The 19,433-nt window shown below is 53.1% G+C and overlaps 6 protein-coding genes across 6 annotated transcripts; 4 read left to right on the forward strand and 2 right to left on the reverse strand.

Moving 5' to 3' along the window:
* Positions 1–373: 373 nt before the first annotated feature.
* J4E83_000522 (uncharacterized protein) lies at positions 374–2,068 on the forward strand (the record flags this gene model as incomplete). Its single annotated transcript, XM_049327484.1, has 3 exons — positions 374–484; positions 667–981; positions 1,034–2,068. The coding sequence occupies 3 exons, from the start codon at positions 374–376 to the stop codon at positions 2,066–2,068; spliced, it is 1,461 nt and encodes a 486-aa protein (XP_049193629.1).
* Positions 2,069–2,720: 652 nt separating this feature from the next.
* J4E83_000523 (uncharacterized protein) lies at positions 2,721–3,621 on the forward strand (the record flags this gene model as incomplete). Its single annotated transcript, XM_049327485.1, has 2 exons — positions 2,721–2,747; positions 2,803–3,621. 2 exons carry the CDS (start codon positions 2,721–2,723, stop codon positions 3,619–3,621), a joined length of 846 nt encoding a protein of 281 aa, XP_049193630.1.
* A 2,545-nt stretch (positions 3,622–6,166) lies between these two features.
* On the forward strand, positions 6,167–9,358 carry J4E83_000524 (uncharacterized protein; the record flags this gene model as incomplete). The annotated part of the gene is made up of 8 exons (XM_049327486.1): positions 6,167–6,199; positions 6,255–6,771; positions 6,828–6,983; positions 7,035–7,072; positions 8,371–8,415; positions 8,489–8,698; positions 8,752–9,202; positions 9,270–9,358. The coding sequence occupies 8 exons, from the start codon at positions 6,167–6,169 to the stop codon at positions 9,356–9,358; spliced, it is 1,539 nt and encodes a 512-aa protein (XP_049193631.1).
* A 2,756-nt stretch (positions 9,359–12,114) lies between these two features.
* On the forward strand, positions 12,115–12,762 carry J4E83_000525 (uncharacterized protein; the record flags this gene model as incomplete). Its single annotated transcript, XM_049327487.1, has 1 exon — positions 12,115–12,762. The coding sequence occupies one exon, from the start codon at positions 12,115–12,117 to the stop codon at positions 12,760–12,762; it is 648 nt and encodes a 215-aa protein (XP_049193632.1).
* Positions 12,763–12,959: 197 nt separating this feature from the next.
* Positions 12,960–15,680, reverse strand: J4E83_000526 (uncharacterized protein; the record flags this gene model as incomplete). Its single annotated transcript, XM_049327488.1, has 2 exons — positions 12,960–14,729; positions 14,790–15,680. 2 exons carry the CDS (start codon positions 15,678–15,680, stop codon positions 12,960–12,962), a joined length of 2,661 nt encoding a protein of 886 aa, XP_049193633.1.
* A 376-nt stretch (positions 15,681–16,056) lies between these two features.
* J4E83_000527 (uncharacterized protein) lies at positions 16,057–17,661 on the reverse strand (the record flags this gene model as incomplete). Its single annotated transcript, XM_049327489.1, has 1 exon — positions 16,057–17,661. The coding sequence occupies one exon, from the start codon at positions 17,659–17,661 to the stop codon at positions 16,057–16,059; it is 1,605 nt and encodes a 534-aa protein (XP_049193634.1).
* Between the last annotated feature and the right edge of the window lie 1,772 nt (positions 17,662–19,433).

The following is a 19,433-nucleotide window of genomic DNA, read 5'->3' on the forward strand; positions in this document are numbered from 1 at the left end:
GTGGCCTTGTACCATGATGCCGTCCGGCCCACAGCTGACGGTACCAAACGCGGGCATCAGGTGTAACCGCAATCTTGAATTCGCTTCCCGCGTCGAGGAGGGGACCTGGCAGATCACTCCTCTCCGCGAGGCTTTCACACTCCACTTTAGACAACTAATCGGTCTAAGCGGCCAGCGAATTGTCGCGACAACCTGGTGCGGGGCCCTTCGGTACCCCTGCTTACCCTCACCTCAATTAACACACAGCAGTGAGCACAGCCACCGCTAGTCGACGCGCAAGCATTACCTACTGCCCTCCGCCCATAACTCGTATTATTCTGTCCTTCTTACCTCAGGCCTGCGTCGCACACGATAGCTGCCATCACATCGCAAGATGCAGCGCATGCAGAGGATTACCGGGCGTTTCCTTACGAGGACGCCCAACGAGGCCGATGTCGAGGCCATGCTGAAGGACTTCACCGACTCGCAGGTTATGTTGGAAAAGGTACGTCCGGTGTGGCTTAACATCTCACATTGCTCGGTCCTATGAACTAGTGGGGCCAGCCATCCAAACCCATCACATCCAGTTCCAACCACCCACGTCAATCGACTGCTATGCATGCTATGTGTGGCACACGAGCCGAGTATACACGTTGGCATTGAATCTCCAACTAACCCCCCTCTCAGCTCGAAGCGTCAGCGAAGCAATGGCGGGACGCGTGGACCAACATCCTCAACCACCAACTCACGTCGGTCGAGCTCATATACGCCATCTTCAAACCACTCGGCGGCGAAGGCTCCAACAGCACCCATGCCCATGCCGAAACCCCACCTGCGGTCCTGGAGCGTGTCCATGGCCTACACGAGGCCTTTTCTGAGCTGAAGACCGACATGATGGAGGAAGTCAAGGACATTGACAGGAAATTGGTCATCCCAGCGAAGCTGGCTCGCGACGCCTTGAAGCCCATGGAGAAGGCTATCAAGAAGCGAGAGGATGCAAAGGTCAGTCAGCCTATAGACCACACTGTGAGCCATGCTGACCACGCCATTGCAGGTCGACTATGAGCGCTACAAAAGCCGCTGCGAGACCCTTCAGGCCAAGAAGACGCGCTCGGAACGCGAGAACAGCGCTCTTGCCAAACACGAAGTCGATCTCGAGCGCTCCACACACGCATACCAACTCGCCGACGAGAACCTCCGAGACCGCCTGCCACGCCTGAATGCCGCAACCTTCTCCATTCTACCACATCTCCTCGCGAACCAGATCGTGCTGCAAAACAACCTGATTGGAAACTTGTACACTGTACTACACCAGTACTCACACGAGCAAGGATACCCCGATCCACCACCAGAGCCAGAGGAAGTTATCCCACTATGGGACTCCAACTTTACACCACTGCGCCAGGAAATGGAGACCAGCCTGGGCCTGCTGAAGACGGGCAAGGCGGTCCATTTGCCAATGAGACTACCAGATAAGGGAGAGACGTTGACAGGCTTGGGCATTAGGAATAAAGTCATGCCTGGTCGGAGAGTCAGCAGCAGCGACAGTGTGCCCACCATCACAGGAGGCGGAAGACCCCCGCGACCATCCCAGACCTTGTCATCGACCTCCGAAAATGGCCCGCCCATCAGCCTCTCTAATAAGCCCTCATACAGCTCTCTCAGCGCCTCGAAGCCCAAGATCGGCGGTTCACCGCATCTGAGCGCTGGGCAGGGTATGTATGACCGCCGTCTCTCGTCCACATCCCAGGCTTCCTCTTATTCAAATGGAACCAACGGTGATTCTTATTTCAACAACAACAAGATATCCTCTGCTTCAAACGGCTCAACTCCAACCGGCTATCCCTCGTCACCTAACCCGGCTGCAGGGAAGAAGAAGCCGCCCCCACCGCCACCGAAGAAGATAGCGTCTTTCCAGTACGAGTACGTTACAGCCATGTATGATTTTGACAGTCTCACGGATGGCGATCTGCACTTCAAAGAAGGCGACCGAATTCGCGTGATCAAAAAGACGCAAAGCTCGCAGGACTGGTGGCAGGGTGAAGTCAATGGAAAGCAGGGCAGCTTTCCTGCAAACTACTGCAAATGATCTGGTCAATGCGATGAGATGAGAAGGCTGCAATGATATCCAAAACTGCATTAGAAGGTGGCGTTACGGTAATTTGGCACTCTTTACGGCATCACAAGCAGAACGATTAGGAAGAAACTTGGCAATTCAAATTGAGTAGCTTTTGTTTTCCTGTACAAACTGGGGTTGCATCCGGACTTTGATAGCAGGAGTATGATGGCGTGCAATCCACTCCATGCCATACTCAGGCTTGATACGTGATATGGATGAGACACAATGAATCGAGTGAGGTTGACAACCAGACCGCGCCTTCCAAGGTTCTCTCATGGTGGTGGCTCGGTACCTGTTCGCTACTATTAATAGTGTTGACGAAGCCGCTCACCAATGGGACCCCCAGGGCACATCTGCGTCCGTGAGCCAAACTTCAGCTCGAGGCAGTCTAGCCCCCGCCTCCAGCCCCCACATTGCTGTTCGTAGCTCCCGCGCGCCGTCGAGAAGGCGCAGTTGCTGCTTCCCTGCGTCATGAGGTGCCTGCCTGCTGCGCGCAGGTGTGCCTGCATCTATGAGCCTCGTGCGACAGCCGCAGCAGGCTTGTCGGCGTCAAGCGTCATATAGAGCACCGCGCCGCACTCCACTCATACCATAACCCACTATCCTATCGCTAATGGACAGTATGGCTGATAAGATCACAATACAGACGGTAGGTGGAGCCTGACAGCATTGGTATGCGCTGAGCGAGTGCTTACAAGTACCAGAACAGCGCTTTGACACCGCCCTTCTCTCCCCGTCCCATCCCACCCCCAACCGCCACCGCTGCCACACTTAGTAGTCCCACATCGCCATCCGAGAACACGCATCAGAATGGGCATATCAATACCAGCCTGGGTCGGACCACGACAGGCCCGCAACCGCGTGAGCCCGTGCTCGACTCGGTCATAGCAATACCGCTCACGGCGGAAGAGTCCCTCCCCACCATAAGCGGCAAGAACAACGAAGCATACCTCACCAACGACGACCCCCGTCAGTTCCTCTTATACGACCTCGATCTCTCTCGCTTGAACCGCATACATGGACACCTATGGATGGCAGGCCGGCCCATGCGCGCCAGGCCATTGCATAGATACACGATGCTGGGCATGGAAGTGCTAGGCACGCAACAAATGGATCTACATCTGCTGAAGTACTCGACCAAGCTTATAGTCAAGCCGTTGCCGGAATGGATGCTCAGCTATGAGTTCTGGCAAGAGTATATTTGCAAGCCTGCGGATGCGGATCCTGATGACGAGACAGCAAAAGGCCTGTGGGAGAGTGCGGCAGGATTTCTTGTGAGCTATGTGTGGCTTATCACTACACCGCTGGACTTGAGGATTGCGCACGAGTACACGCTTCTACCGAGCTTTGTCACCTGGCACTGGTGGAAAGCTTTCGTGAAGGATTTCATGGGCCATGTGGATATCAACACGCTACAGCAAGTCAACAAACGGTATCAGTTTGGCGATCTCAGGTTGGGAAGAATCAACAGCATCTATCGGACACGATTTGCGCATACGCATTTCGTGAGAGGGTATCTGTGAGTCCATCTCTTGTCCATTGAAAGCAATCGCTTGGGTAGGTTCATCTGCTAACGCACCTCGAATAGCTACGGATACAATCGCTACGTCATCTTCTTCCAGCGAAACTTCTCCTGGATCCTCATCGTGTTCGTGTTCTTTAGTCTGGTTCTGTCCGCCATGCAAGTTGGAGTGGGTCTGGAGGAACTCAAAGATAATCACCATTTCCTTGATGCCACTTATTACTTCGTTGTTTTCAGCATGGTACGTACTCGCATCGCACGAGATGAAACGTTGTGGTGGCTGACTCTCTTCAGATATCCGTGGTCGTCGTACTGGCATTCGTTACGATTGTCTTTATCGGCATCTTTCTCTTCAACATGTACAAGGCTATCACGCATGCGGGGAGTACACAGAAGTGGAGACTTAAGATGTTTCGGAGGAATCAGGAGGAGGGTAAGGATGCTTGATATGCGTCGCGATGAGATTTCCATGATTGACGGCATTCATTTCCTGATACCCAATACTTATTAAATCAGTATTTCAATCCATACCAAAATTCCCCGTTCTAACTCTCCTCATCCCGTCCCTTCTCCTTCTCCAGGGCCACAGGATCCACTTCCTGCTTCCGCTTCGCAATCCGGAACATACCACCATGATACCACAACGCCAACACTGCAGCCATCGCCGACAAAGCCGACGGCACAACCATCGCCACTTTCAAAACCATACTGTACTGCCCCTCGGGCGCGCCTACCACTTTACTAACTGCCATACCGATTCCCCCGAGACTGTTCACGAACGCGGGAAAGAAAACCCAGTTTATCAACCACTGAACCTTCCTCTGGTATTTCCACCATAGATACAACCAGCCTAGTAGACCGACGCAGCAACCAAGGGCACAGAGATAAAATGAACCCGAGATCTGTATATCTGTAGGTGGTAGGTCATCATACACTTCAGGACAGTCCCAGTATTCCTCATATTCTATGCATCCGGCGTATTCGTCGATGGTGTTTAGCTGTGGGAAGAATGATGGGAGGATGATGTAGCCGAGGAGGGTACACCAGGAGAAGATCTGCGCGAGGAGTCTGTCGGTGTAGGAAACGCTGTCGTTGTAGGATGCGGGTTTCAAGAAGGATCGCAGGCTAAAGGGCATGGTGTTGTTGCGTGGGTTTCGCTGGTGTGATCTACGCGTTGGGTTTTCGCGTTTCGTGCTGGTGGTGAAACTTGGGTTGGGTATTACGTCATCGCTTGGGCGCGACGAGGCGAGGCGGCGCTGGCGCGTTGTGTCTACCCTCAACGAATTCTGGGCTCACGGCACGGTTCTTGGTGTTTGCATCAACCTTTCCTTCGCGACGGAAAAATCGCTTTTGGTACTGGTGAGGCCTGCGATGGATCTTTGCGTCGTCGTTTTGACCCTTCTCGGCGCACGATGAGGGCGGCGCGAGCGCGTTGGGTTTGCCTCAACTGTAAGGCGATCCAAACCATCACACCAACGATCTCTGTGCCTCCATCGACCTTTCCTTCTCGATGGAAGAATCGCTTTTGGAAGTGGTGAGGCCTGTAACGGGCATCATATCGCCGCTTTGGCGCACGACCAGGCGGGGCGGCGCTGGCGGGTTGTCTCTGCCTTGACGATCTCTGTGCCTACGGCACGGTTTCCTGGTGCATCAATCACATCGACCTTTCCTTCGCGATGGAAGAATTGATTTTGAAACGATAGAGTACGAGACTGTTGTTAGTGCCTGTTTCGAGTACCTGAGGTGAATGCGGCGTGATAATGCTACGACGTCGGGACGTCTTCACAACTGATCACCATCATAAGACTGATGGAAACTGAGCGGCAGCTGATGTGGCCGCTACGAAATGTCTGCGAAGTCAGAGGCATTCGAGGGGAAGAAGAAGATGCACAAGAAGACCTTTAAAGCACAACATGATTGCGACGCCAGCCCGATTGTCACACCATCTGGCCGTGAGATTGTAGGTCCGAAAAAGCGATCTTATTCACGTTCTGGAAACACGAAAAGACGTTGAGGCCGGCAGAACAGGAAAGATCTTCACAAATAACGGTCAAATGCCTGCATATCACAGCCTCGCCATTGAGCCATATCCTTTCCGGCGCGGAGCAACCATATACTAACACTCACAGGATACAGCCTCGCATAGTATCGGCAGTACTCCATCGGGTTCGGCTTCGATCCTTCGGTTTCGGCGCCGTCCATTCACATACCGCCCAACGAAGATCCCTGTCTTGTCCTATATACCCATGTCGTTCCATAAGACTTCTGCGACTGCAGGTCCCGCCATGCAGACATACTGATTATTTCCGCCTATATTGCCAGCCGAGCAGTCGGGTGTGCCAGTGTGGCATGATCGCAGCAATCAGGTACCTTTGCCACATGGAGGGTAAGACGGACGTGTTATCGGGTCCGTCTTAGCAGTTGGTATACACCCAAGCGATGGCCTCGAATTTGGAATCGCTACATAATAGCTTTTGTCTGGTCTTTTTCTCTCTGCGTAGTTGTCGTCGACTGCTTCATGGTGTATTCACCATTTCTACTCCATCATGTCTAACAGCGTTGCTCCAGAGGCTGTAATTGTATGTTTCATGTAATTCCTTTTGCTGTCATGACTCTGCTAACGTATCTGCAAAGCCCATCGAGGCAACCCTTATGGCCTTGGCCATATTCTTGGCTTCTGGTCGACTGGTTCCCCGCCTTTTACAACGACAGTATCCTACTGTTAGCGACAGTCTCTTGATAGCGTCTATCCTGGATGCCATCGGCCTTTTCGTTACCGACTACCTGACGTACATATGGGGTGGCATGACGGATGATGCAGAGGCATCGACCGCTCGTGTGATCGCTCTCAAGAAGGTGCAATTCGCCGGCAATGCATTCTACGACACTGGCATCTACTGGCCAAAGTTGGCAATCCTCGCGCTATACTATAGGCTCATCCCTCCGACGATGCCGTGGTTGCGAAAAGCACTTTACGCAGTGACCCTTTTCACTGCAAGTGCCATGGTATCGACATTTTTTCTCGACACTTTCTGGTGCGGGCGCCAGGTCTCTTCGAATTGGTCCGCTGATGAGGCAGCGTGTAATACGTTCAGCTCCAAAGAGGTTTTCAGGATCGACTGGAGCCTTAATATCACCTCCGACATGTTCAGTGAGCAATCCTGTATCATCCAGAGAGCGCATGAATCACTAACATCAAACCAACAGTCTTCGCGTTGCCATTCCCCCTACTTCGTTCACTACAGCTTCGGCGTCGCCAGATCTGGGGTCTTGTAGCGACATTCTCACTTGGCATTGTCACGATAGCAATGAGTGTGCTTCGGTTCGCAACGATAGAGGTCATATATGCCTGGACCAACGTCTGTAAGTGCATGCAGTCAAACACAACTTGAACTGCCGCTAACACATATATAGACGTCCTGTCCATGACCGAAATGGCTGTCGCCATCATGGTAGTCTCATTGCCGTCGATGAGATCTTTTCTACGACGCGGCAGCCTCTTCTCGTCGAACAAGAAATCGCACTCTTCTGGGTCTCGTACATATGGACACCAAACACCAGCATCCGGGTCGCACAATTTTTTGCGTCCTTCCAGAAGAGGCAAGCACACCGCCCGCGTGCATACAGATGAAGACTCGGGCAGCGAAGTAGAGCTGAACACCATGTCAAGGAAAGATGTCATTTACGAGACGCGCCGCGTTAGCGTGCAGTTTTCAAAGTCGCCTGATGAGGAACACGAGATTTCTGCCAAGTACCCATGAGGGTGGTTCAGGAGTCAATTCCATTGAGATGTAGCTAGTCGCTAATAGCAGCAAAAGCAAAAGTAATTCGAAGGATTGAACAAAATCTGTCTGTACGAGGTTTAGCAGCCGGGTCATCTCAACATTGTAGTGTTACTTAATAGACCCTTGCCGTTGGGCTGACCACTCGCATCAACCCGGAATGATTGCGCTACCATCCCGCCCACTGCGGTCCGCACACGCCACCAGAACGCCGCCGAGCGGTATATTCTTCCAGCCGAGCCGCAATAGTCCATGGCTCCGTGAGTTTCAATCACCTTTGCAAATACTCTTGACTGTGCCGCATTGCTGCCGTTGAAGCTGTGGATCGGCATTGGCCGAAGGGTCTGCATGCGGGAGGCCTCGTTTGGCAAAATTCATCCACCGGTTCGCCTAACCGAACACCAAAGGAAGCTACGATGCTTGACCAAGCTTATCAGCAGCGAAGGGCCGAACAAAACACAACCACGAATTAGATGTTACACAGCCTTGATGCTCACTCAGATATCCGTTGCACAACCCAGGAAATAAGACCTCACACGCTCGTCCCATGCGCCTGAAAAGCCCCTCCCACCAAGGACCGAACCCACCGACACGGTACAGCCGTGTGTAAACCGCAAGGATCACAGTTGGAATCAGCCCATCTAACACGGCAGCCAGAACGCCTCAATTACAGGCAAACTTCCACGCGCCTGCATGCAGGGCTGACCCATTGCCATGCGATTCGACAATTCGAGGACAGAAGTCCGACCCCAGTTTCGCTTGATAGGCGGTAGAATTCTTCGCCCAGACATACCCTCAGAAGCTATGGTATAATGGATGCGCGGCAGAATATAGTACCCTGCATGCTATGGGAATTGGCTCAATATACATACTCCTTGCAGTACGCTGATGCAAGCGAGTGCGGCGCAACTATCTACCCAACGGCTTTTATCCTGACTGTTTCGTGACTGCGCTCTGTCACACAACAGGTAGCAACGAAGATGGCTCACTACATTGATGGGAAAGACTGCATGGTAAGTTAGTTGGTGATAACAACAAGAGATCTACGAAGAGGAAACACGGTGCTGACTTGTCACAATGTGATAGATCTCAGAATGGATCCTCCTGATCTTCGCATACTGTTTCGTTGCGGCGCGCATGTACACGCGCCTGTTTCGTCTGCGCTCGAGGTTGGACGCGTCGGATTATCTGTTGTTGGCTTCTGCGTTGGTTGCGTTGGGGTTGATCATTTGCGATACACTCACGTATCAGATGGGTGTGCTGGATGAGTATGAGACGTCGGAGAAGCTGTCGAAGGTGAGTTGTCCTTCTGGCAATCGCACTCTGCACACATCTGACCCCTTGTACAGATCTCATTCGCCTCGAACTACTTCTACGATGTCGGAATGGGCTTCCCCAAACTCAGCATGCTGGCTTTCTACTGGGCGTTCTTCAACCTCGCTGGTCACCCTGGACTGCGCAAGATGCTCTTCGGTATCACGGCTTTTGTCGTCGCGAGCTACCTGACTATCCTCTTCGACGATACCTTCTTCTGCGGCACACCTGTATCCGTCCAGTGGTCTCAGGAAGAGGGCGCATGCTCCGTCTTCTACGCGCCAGAGCCGTTCATCTTGAACTTTACTCTCAACTTGGCTTGCTACCTGGCGGTCTACGCGGTTCCTGTTGTGCTCCTGATGAAGGGTGTGTTGAGGTCATCGGCTGGTGTGGGTCTTACGTTCGCGCTCGGTGCGCTCACTATTGCCTCGAGCATTGTACGCTTCGCCTGCCTCAAGATTGGTACTGGTCAAGAGAACCTTGTTTGTAAGTTCACCTCTCAGTCTACTATCTATGGTATGCGCGAAAACGAAGCTAATGTCGTTTCCTGCAGATCCTTTGAGTATGGTGGAGATGACTCTTTCGATCATTGTTGTTGCGCTGCCAGGACTGAAGCCTCTCGCGAGGAATACCAAGGTCTAGATGCTGAACAGATGGTGGTCAGTGTGGGGAAAACTGATTTGCGATCATCAAAAATAGACTGGAGCGGCAAAAGACTTCGAACTGGCCTTAACGCTCGTAATACATTTCTAGAACGGTCGCGTGCTCAATATTGGTGATACGTTTATGCTGTGATGAGCCGCTGTGTAAGGCTGTGAGACAAGCTTCCAGCGGGTGGAATGTAGCACCTTCCTAGCGCGGCGGTGCCTTCCTTCTGATCAGACGCGTAAACATACGCCACTATCTGGTACGGCACTGTTCCTCTGAGTTTCGCTCTTGAACTAATCTACTCGTGTATCAGCCACCGCGCTACGTACACTATATCTCTACAGACCCCGAAGCCATTACCACTGGATTGTGAACGGGTATGTCGTTAGCCGCAACGCCTTCCCACAGCCAACACCAACAGCATCGGATTGGCGGCCTCGCCACGCTCAGACGTCTGACGCGAGACCTCAGCTCAACCTTCTCAAGGCATTTACAGGCTACATGGGACGCCTTAAGTCGCTGGATAGCCTCATCAATCTACGCCGAAAGACTGCTATCTGGAAATGAGATTCGTGTTCTCCACATCCGGCCCTCTTCTAGACGAAGTCGACGACTAGAATGCGAACTCAAGCTTGTCAACCTCGATGAATCACCCGTCTACAACGCACTATCGTACGTTTGGGGGACTGACCCACCCAGCGTTACGATCATATGCAACGGTCAACGTCTCAAGATCCGAGAAGAACTTTCGCATGCTCTTGTACGGTTGAGGCTTGAAGATACCACGCAAATCATCTGGGCTGATGCCCTTTGCATCAATCAGGACGACAACCAAGAGAAAAACCATCAAGTTCCTCTCATGAGCAAAATCTTCTCGCAGGCAGCGAGGGTCAACGTCTGGCTCGGTCACGGTGATGAGATCGTCATCAGAGAAGCATTTGGGTGTTGTAGGTTGGTCGCGAATGCATGCTGGGATTTTAGCTTGGAACATGATATGGATTTGGACGATGATGAAACCCACGGAGCAGTAGAAGTCCCAATGACCATCTTCACACCTATGGCATGTAGGAGTCTGACGGATCTGTTCGAGCGCCCGCTATTCTCAAGAGTTTGGTGTATACAGGAAATCAAGTTGGCGCAAGATGCACAGGTAGTTTGGGGCGAGCAATACTTACCCTGGGCGGAGGTTGGTCTGACAGCGTTGTGGATTTTCAACAAGAGTTATCGGATGGCTAACAGCGATGAAGCCCCAAGAAATCTACTAGAAGAGGTGTGCATTGGGGACGCAGACACCATTTACGAGTTGAATCCCGGTAGTTGGTCACTGCTCGGAACATTATCGAGATTCCGCAAGTTCCAATCAACAGATCCAAGGGACAAGGTGTACGGTCTGATTGGCCTTGTTAGATCTCCGTCAGACGGAGATCTAATGATGCCAGACTATGAGAAGAGTACAGCACAGGCCTTTACCGACACGGCATTGCACACTATCACTAGTACTAAAAACCTAGTGGTCTTTACGCACGTAGCACACCATGCAGATTACGACGGAGATTACGAATACCGGTCATGGGCACCACGTTGGGACATTCCTCACAATAACACTTTCATAGGTCACGCCTTCGAGGCCCCTGAACATGGCGCCTGTAACGGACGTGAAGCCCAATTCGTGCTTACGAAACATTCCGGAAACAAGCAGTTATCCCTTACTGGCATCTTTCACGCCAAAGTAATCACAGTTGATATTGTATTCGACATGTCAAAGTCTGATGGACTTCAAATGTATCAACAAGTCGTTGAGCTTTACGAGGGGATCGATTGGAACGCCCCCATGAGCGACGTGGCTTTGCCGGTGCTAGCTCGGACATTAAGTACTGGTCATGACATGAGAAGTCGCTATATCAACAGACTTGATAAGAATTCACGTCGCGCACACTACGCAGCATTTAGACGCTACCTTGAATGGTATCGTGACCCAACGGCGGACTTTGACAGCTTGCGTGGCGACGCACTCGAATACCACAATCAACTAAGACGCTGCAGCCGGAACCGTCGCTTCTTTTGGACATCGAAAAAGGACTATGGTATTGGTCCAGCATGTATGCGTGAGGGCGATATCGTCGTGGTGCTCTATGGGGGTAGTGCGCCGTTCGTGTTGCGACGGAAAGGCGACAAGTTTCTCATGCTAGGCGAAGCATATGTCGACAGTATTATGAACGGTCAGCTTGTAAAGGAAGTCGAAAAAGGGCGCCGACAAGAGCAGGAATTCTGTCTCATATAGACAAGCGGCGATACTTTCAAGGTTGACCCGTCTCCACGTGCAGGCGCTACCTCTTCGGCGACAATCGTCACCCCGCGTTCCCCCACACCCCAACCTCCGCCATCCTGAAGCACAAGCATCAAGCCACGAAGAGAATTGCACTGGGCGCTTTCTCGGCGAACTTCATGCCGATCAGCATTGCAGCGTGCCTCCACCGTGTTCTTTTAATCTATCGCGTTCCTGTCGCGTCGCTAACAACCCTGGCCCTTAATATGGAAAGCGGAACATCAACGCGGAGACGTCATGGGACCTCGCGCGAAGTGAAAAGGACAGAATGCAAGAAATATGGGTGATGGAATATATAGTTTGGATTCGACGGTGATCAGTTTTGAGCTTTACACGCAATTAGCACACCATAACCTTCACGATTGTATACTCAGCTCGTCTGGCGTCGCTTTACTTCGACAAACAGAAATTCAATCGACTCAACATGCGATTCCTCTCACTCCTACCCCCAGCGCTCCTTGCAGCAACAACCTATGCCAACTCAGACGACTCACCCCCCTCCTCCACACCCGCCGCCGACGAGCCCACGCCCGTAGGCGCCCTCTGGACCGCCCAATGGGACGCCACAACCCTGCAACCCTACACACAACACTGCCACTCCAAATCCACCTACAACGCCAAAATCTACAAGCTCAACGAACTCTACCCGGACCTAAAAGACGCCGCCCCCCAACTAAAAGTCTTCTACAACAAGCAACTCTACGCGGGGTCCTGGGGCGGCATCGACGTGCACGGCACCGGCCGCGAACTTATACAGATGAACATGGCCGACATGCCGTATAAAGTGCGGGAGTGGCTGAAGACCGAGATGCTGCAGAGGCATTATAGTGTGCAGGATGACATGGTGTTTTTTGCGCCGGGCGCGATTTACCCGATTTTGCCGCTTTGGGTTGATGATGCTGAGGAAGCGGAGTGTGAGGGTGCGTTTGATGGGTTGGAGAGTTATTCGAATGAGCCGAGGGATGGGGCGGTGATTGGGAAGGTTGGGCATACGAATACGGGGGAGAAGGAGGTTAGGTTTACGGTTGAGGCGTTGAAGGTCAAGGCGAAGAGTGAGAGGAATGAGTTGTAGGAAGTAAGATGGTGGTGGGGTTTGTCTTTTCTATTGTTATGGGGTTTGGGTTTAAGAGGTTGTTCATGTTATTGTGTTAGCTGTGGTGTTCTTTTCCTATCCTTCAATACATCGCTATGGGGTATCATCAAATCAATTCTATGGATTCAACGCCGTGCAAAGCACTTCATATCCCGCATGGTGACGAGGCGATGCCATTATTTGACGACATCGAACATATGCCCTTCACTCTTTGCGGGGCAGCTCTTCGCTTTGTGTCCTACCTCTTTGCAAACATAGCAAGCCAACGGGCCTTTCACCTTCGGCTTCTTGGCTGGCTTGCTTGTCTGCTCGGAGAAAGACACGTTTGCCGTACCGTTGGTTGGAGGTAGAATGCTGGGTTGATCAATTAAAGTAGGGACGCCATTGACACCTTGATCCTTCGGAGGCGCTGGACGTAGATGTTTCATCTTCGGTGCTCTGATTGGCTTCGCAGGCTTCTGAGGAGCCGAGGCGTCCATGAAAGGTGCAGTGGCCTCTGGATGTACAGCAGTGGTGCCGTTCGCGACCTCTTTTGCCTTCGGTTTACGAGGGACTGGAAGTTTAACAACAACCTTTGCGGGTGCAGGTATTGGTGGCGGTGGTTTACTAGTCACCTCAATCTTCGGCGCAGGCCTTGTACCAGCGTGAGGTTGGGGTTTATTATCGGCGGTGGCTTCGACAGGCTTCATGGGACAGTCGCGGGCGAAATGGCCTTGCTCGTTGCAGGTGTAGCAGGTGGCTGGTGGACGAGTCGCCTTCTTCTTGGTCTTCTTGGAAATTGCTGAATCGGTGGCGATCGAGGGCTCGACGGGCGGCGTGTTCGTTGACGAGGGTTCCACCACCTGCTCTACGTTCTCGTACCCGTTCGCATTCTCTGCTTCTGCGAAGGCTTCGGCTTGTTGTTCTGCAGCAGCCTTTGCGTCACGCTCTGCCATTTCCCTGTTGAGACGCTCGACCGTCTCTTTGGTGACACGCTCTATAGTCTCCCTAGTGACACGTTCCACTGTCTCTCTAGCCACACGCTCTAACATTTCCCTGGCCTCGCGCTCTGCCGTCTCTTTTGCTTCCAGCTCGGCGCGAAAGTTGGCCTCTTGTGCTGCGAGTACCTCGGCCTCGTGTTCTTTGGCTTCACGTTCCGCGCGCTCTTGAGCCTCGTGTGTTGCACGCACCTGGGCCTCGTGTGCCGCGTATTCTTCAGCTTCCCGTGTCTCACGCTCCTTCGCCTCGAGCGCAGCGAGCTCTCTTGCCTCACGCTTGGTCTTTGCTTTCGCCTCCTTCTCAGCCTTTCGTTCTGCCTCTTGCTCGGCGATCTCACGAGCTTTCTGAGCGTCTTGTTCGGAAGCGTTTTCTTCTTGGGCTTCACGTCCATCCGCTATCTTCTCGTTTTCATCCTTCTTCTGTGCCGCCTTTTCCAGAGCGGTCCTCTCCTTTGCGGCCTTCTTCCGAGCTGCCTTCTTCTCCCTAGCTTCCTGCTCACGAGCTTCCTTCTTCTTACCCGCTACTAGCCGGGCAGCTTCCTGCGCAGCTGCCAGCTCTCGTGCTGCTTTTGCCGCTTCAGCCTTCTCTTTCGCAGCCTTCTCCTGTGCCGCCTTCTCTGCAGCTTCTCGTGCGAGCTTGGCTTGTGCTTCACGCTCTGCTTTTCGTCTCGCCGCCTCGGCTTTGCGCTCCTGTTTTTGTCGCTGGGCTTCTTCCTTACGCGCAAGCTCTTCTGCTGCCTGCTTTGCGGCCTCTTCTTCGGCGTTGTGTGGTTGCTCTGCTTCTTCTCCATTGGTTTGCTCCTCGTCCTGGTCTCGCTCGACCGAGTCGGATCCTTCCGGATCAGAGTGGCGTTTAGTCGTCTGAGGCTTCTTTCCGCCCTTGCCTTTCTTTCCCTTCCCCTTCTTTGGCGCCACGCCAGTGCCGTGAAAATTGAACGGGTGAATTGGGGATGACGCTTCGATCTTCTTCTTACAACCTCGGCAGGCAACAGCTCCACCACTTGGACAGCGATAACTGTATTCCTGTACGTGAGCGGCGCAAAACAGGCAAGTTTGTCTCCCCTTCTTCCGTTCCCACCCTAGATCCATAATGGAGTCGTCGTCGGGACGTAACCCAGCCTTCCGGAGTTCAGAATCATAATCGCGTTGCAAGCTGATGACCCATAATTGCGCCATGGCGCGCTTCTTTTCTGGGTCGACGATACGTATACCATCACCCTCTGCTTGTCGAGCCGCAGCCGCCTTCTTCAGTCGCTCGATACATTGCTTATTGATGTCTTCGATTGCCGATTTCCTGGCCCTCTCTTCAGCGTTACGTCTAGCCGCAGCTTCGAAGTTCTCGCGCCGTCGGAGCAATTCTGCCAAGAGGATTTCCTCCGGGTCGTAGCTGTCAAAGCCATCAAAGCCACCACCGAAGCGGCCACCTCCAAAGCTAGGGCCATAGCCGCCAGAGTAGTATTCGCAATCGCTGTCGTCGTCGTACTCGTACTCGTATTCGTCCTCGTAGAAAGCCTCTGCCTCTGCCCACGCCTGCTCCTGCGCCGCCCTTCGCATGGCCGCCGCACGGCGATCCGATTCGGCCTGAGCACGAATCCTCTCTGCGGATTGCTTCTGCCGCCATGCATTCGGGTTCCGCATGTATTCGGCATGTTCCCTCCTGTAGGTGTCCCATTGTGTCCGTATACTGCTATAAGACTGATCGTAGCGCGCTTTGCCTTTCGGATCCCTCAGGATGTCGTAGGCTTCTTGGATTCGTCGGAAGTCGGCTGCATCGACAGCTTCGCCTGGCGCCTTCTTGTCGGGATGATGGAGGAGAGCGAGGCGGTGGAAGGCGGTCTTGATCTCGGCACTAGAGGCTGCTGGGCTCACTTCGAGGTCCGCGTACGCGTCTGGTAGCTTGGGCTCCGCGGGGCCCTCCATGGTTGAGTTGGAATTGGGATTGTCGTGGCTGTGGGGTGGGTGCGTGGTTCGGAAGAGCCTTTCTCGCGGAAAAGTTGAGCGCGTAGCCCTTTGGAAGTTGAGTACAGGAACGAGTACCTGCAGCCTCACAGCGATTCATTGCTTTGGACGCTCGAAACTTCTAGACAAACGCGTCGTAGCGTGGAGGCAGGGGGCGCACGGATCAAACGCGTTATCAGGTGCTCTTATCTCCGCACTGTCACTAGTGGAGAACCTGTGGATCTGGTCTACCCCACACGCGACTCCCAGATTTGCTTGTAGCACTAAAGCGAATGCATTACTACTTAAAATAGTTTTCTCACCTACTATGAGACGACATAGCGCCCGTAGTGTACCCTCATTCCACAGCCTTGACCTTACGATCACCCTCATCCCCATGCGCGTACGCATAAGCATCAATACTATGTTTTGCAAACGCCCTCGCAGGCAACCCCTCCGCAAACATAATATCCAACTCCTCATACGTCCTGCCCTTCGTCTCCGGAAGACGGAAAAACGTCCAAACAAAAAAGATCAGTGCGCCTCCACCCCAGAAGAAGCCCGTCTTACCCTTCCAATCACCCGCGGTGGGGTTCAGCATATACGGATTGATAACGTTGGTGAGGATCTGCGCGATGTAGTAGCTGATGCGAGCCAGACACACACTCTTGCTGCGAAGACGCGTGGACGAGACTTCTCCGACGATGGCATAGCAGATGGGTCCGACGGTCATGTAGTACCAGAAGAGCCAGATGATCATCATAGCAGCTTGGGCGTAGTTGCCGCCGGACGAGTCGCCGGCGCCTACGCTGATGAATCCGACGATGAAGAGGATGGCTGCTAGACCACCGAGGCCCCAGAGGTAAAGCTTTCGACGCCCGATGTAGCTCATGAGGACCCAGGAGATTAGTGTGCCGACTGATGCCATGCCGAGACCGCCGACGGACATCTTGAAGGAGATTGAGGTTGAGACTCCTGCCTGGACGAAGAAGTACGTGGGTGTGCCGCCCATAACGGAGCCGCAGATGGGTTGGGCTGCGAAGACCATGCACGCGATTTCTGTGCGGCGGCGGTCGATGCCCTTGAAGCATTGAAGGTAGGATGTGTTTTCCTCAAGCGACTTCTCCAGTTCGTTTGTCCGAACCATCATCGCGACCTTTTGCTTAGCCATGTCACGTTGGGAGACAGACCCAAGACGGATGAGCATTTGCTCGGCCAGTTCGAGATTGCCGGTACGAACGTGGTACCATGGGGACTCGGGTGCCATCCAGAGGATTGCAAAGAGTGGGATAGGCCATGCCCATTGGATGGCAAAGGGTATCCGGTATGCCCATTGTGTGTTGTTGCCTGAGAATGCGGATTGTACTCCAGCGGAGATGAGTTGTCCGAATGCCCAGCAAAGGTTGACGTATACAGTGAGGTATCCTCGCAGAGCTAGCGGACACACCTCACTCGCGTAGGCGGGCGCCATGGTAGCGAAAACCCCCCAGGGTATACCGCAGAGGAACTGACCGACGAGGAGGACGGGGGCGTTAGGCGCGAAGAAAGAGATAAAGATCAGCGCGCAGATAGAGGCAAGCGATACCAGCAAGACGGGACGGTAACCGAATCGATGAATAAAGTACCCATTCGCAAATGCGCCGATGATAGTGCCCACGCTCACAGCATTGCTGAGTCCATTCTGCCACGATGCTGTTATCTCATATGTCTGAGTGCGTTGATTGAACTCTCCATATTTGCGCGAGAAGGACGGCTGCGCGAAGAAGGAGCTCATCAAGACGATGTCGTATCCTTCCATGATGATGCAGGTGGATAGCAATACCGACCAGAGCACAGCTTTGGGGTATTTGCGAATGGCTTGCATCAACGTCATCTCGTGTTCCTCGTCGGCAGCCGCTTTGGCCTGGTCGAAGGTAACCTCGTGGTGTTCCATGGTCGCGGCCTTTTCGTCCATGTTTGCCATGATGGGTCGGATTGGATCTGTGCGTGCACCAGGTATGTAGAAGCAAAAAGAAGACAGCGGACCAAAGAGTCCGGATACAGATCTCAGGAACTGGTGGTTGTGGTGAAGTATGTGGATCTACGGACATGGCCACGGTATATACATAGTCGGTCATCCTGCACCAAGCCGCTCGATCATCCATGCATGGAACATGGCTGCTACCCCAGGTTTTCTCCACCGGAACACATCTACCCCATGGGGTACATGCCAGGCTTGGCCTGTTCCTGCAAAGGCCACACTCCGGTGGAGATGTTCCTAGACGCGGCATTTTCCAGGAAGATGCGTGCGGGGCGTGACCACTCTACCGGTAGCGTGGATCCTTCACTGAGGCCCCCGATGGGGAAGCGCCGTGAGGCTCCGGCGTCTATTGCGCCGAAGAATACGAGAACTTGGCCGTTGCCAGTCATGGTACTACCGTGATCGCGGGCTTGCCAGCATGACCGAGGTATTGTGAGGGCGGGTGACACGCTAAGCAGAAGCTGTAGGGAACCTGTTTCCAGGATCTACTCTTCCGATGAGATGAGATGTGGTGAAAGCTTAAGGTCGGAAACATTGTATGATACAGGCTGCATGACATTCATATTATCGCTCTTTCGTGAGAAGTCGAAGCAGGTTCATATAAGACCGTTCGATGCCCCATGTGTGACCCACGCCTTGCGCAGAAGACGGTGAATTGGCGTCTGGACTTGATGTGACCCCAGAGCTTTTGGCTAGAATTGAAATGCCTTCTTTCGCAATTCGCACTGGAGCTGCTTCATGCTCTAGACTGCCGACATTGGCAATATATGCGGACATCTTATGCCCCATACGCACATACGTCTGTACTAGCTCATCGTCCAATGGCCGGTCAAGATGAAGGAATGATGGTTCCGGTTCCTCATCTGACTCAGAACCAATGGCTTCAACGGCTTCGGGAAGATGCATGCAGACGCAGAAGGTCCAAAGTATGAGTGTCGCAATGTAAATCGCATATGGCTCGAACAGGCTGCGACAACTGTACCTGCGGACGTGCCAGAAAAGGGCCCCACAGTGCACCAGACACAGTCTAGCTTTGCAGTGATCTCGAATGACCCATTGTAGGACCTGAATTCGCGCCGTCGCGAATGACTGTCCGTCTTCCGCATCGACTAGCGCGGCTTCGTTGGATGCAGATCCCGATACGAACCGCTGTATGGCGCTAGTGGGCGCAAGTATGATCAGGCGAGCTAGATGCAGCTGGAGGATAGTGTGGTGCTCGAAGCCCGAGTGACGTGCGACCTTACTATTCGCAGGCCAATGCAGGACATCCAAGCTATCACAGGCGCTATTACGCCACTTGATGGAAGACCGCGTTGTCGGCGACCAGTCTTGTTGTATGGGTGGTGGCATATCGCTACGTCGCTGTGGCGTAGATGTTGGTGTCCATGAGTTAAGACGAATGCGATCTCGGGCCACAACGTCCCGGGTATGGCGATAGATGGCACTGACAAGTAAGCCCATGCTGAACTCTCCCAGATCGACGGGTAACCGCTTTTCCACGTAGATCATCTCTAGTGCTTCCATAAAGGTAACACTTGTAAGACGCCTTTGATTCCGTCGAAGCAAGCCTGGTTGGTCCCATACCTCCTCGTGACATGGCAACAATACGTCAATATCGTCGAACTGGATGAGGGGCTTGGCCTGAAACTGATACACGAACATCGTATCGAGTGTCTGCTGCAGTTAGTTACGCGTCTTCCGATAACAATAAGAAC

Source organism: Alternaria metachromatica, assembly GCF_023757995.1.
Source record: "Alternaria metachromatica strain BMP 0045 chromosome Unknown scaffold_1, whole genome shotgun sequence".
NCBI lineage: Eukaryota > Fungi > Ascomycota > Dothideomycetes > Pleosporales > Pleosporaceae > Alternaria > Alternaria metachromatica.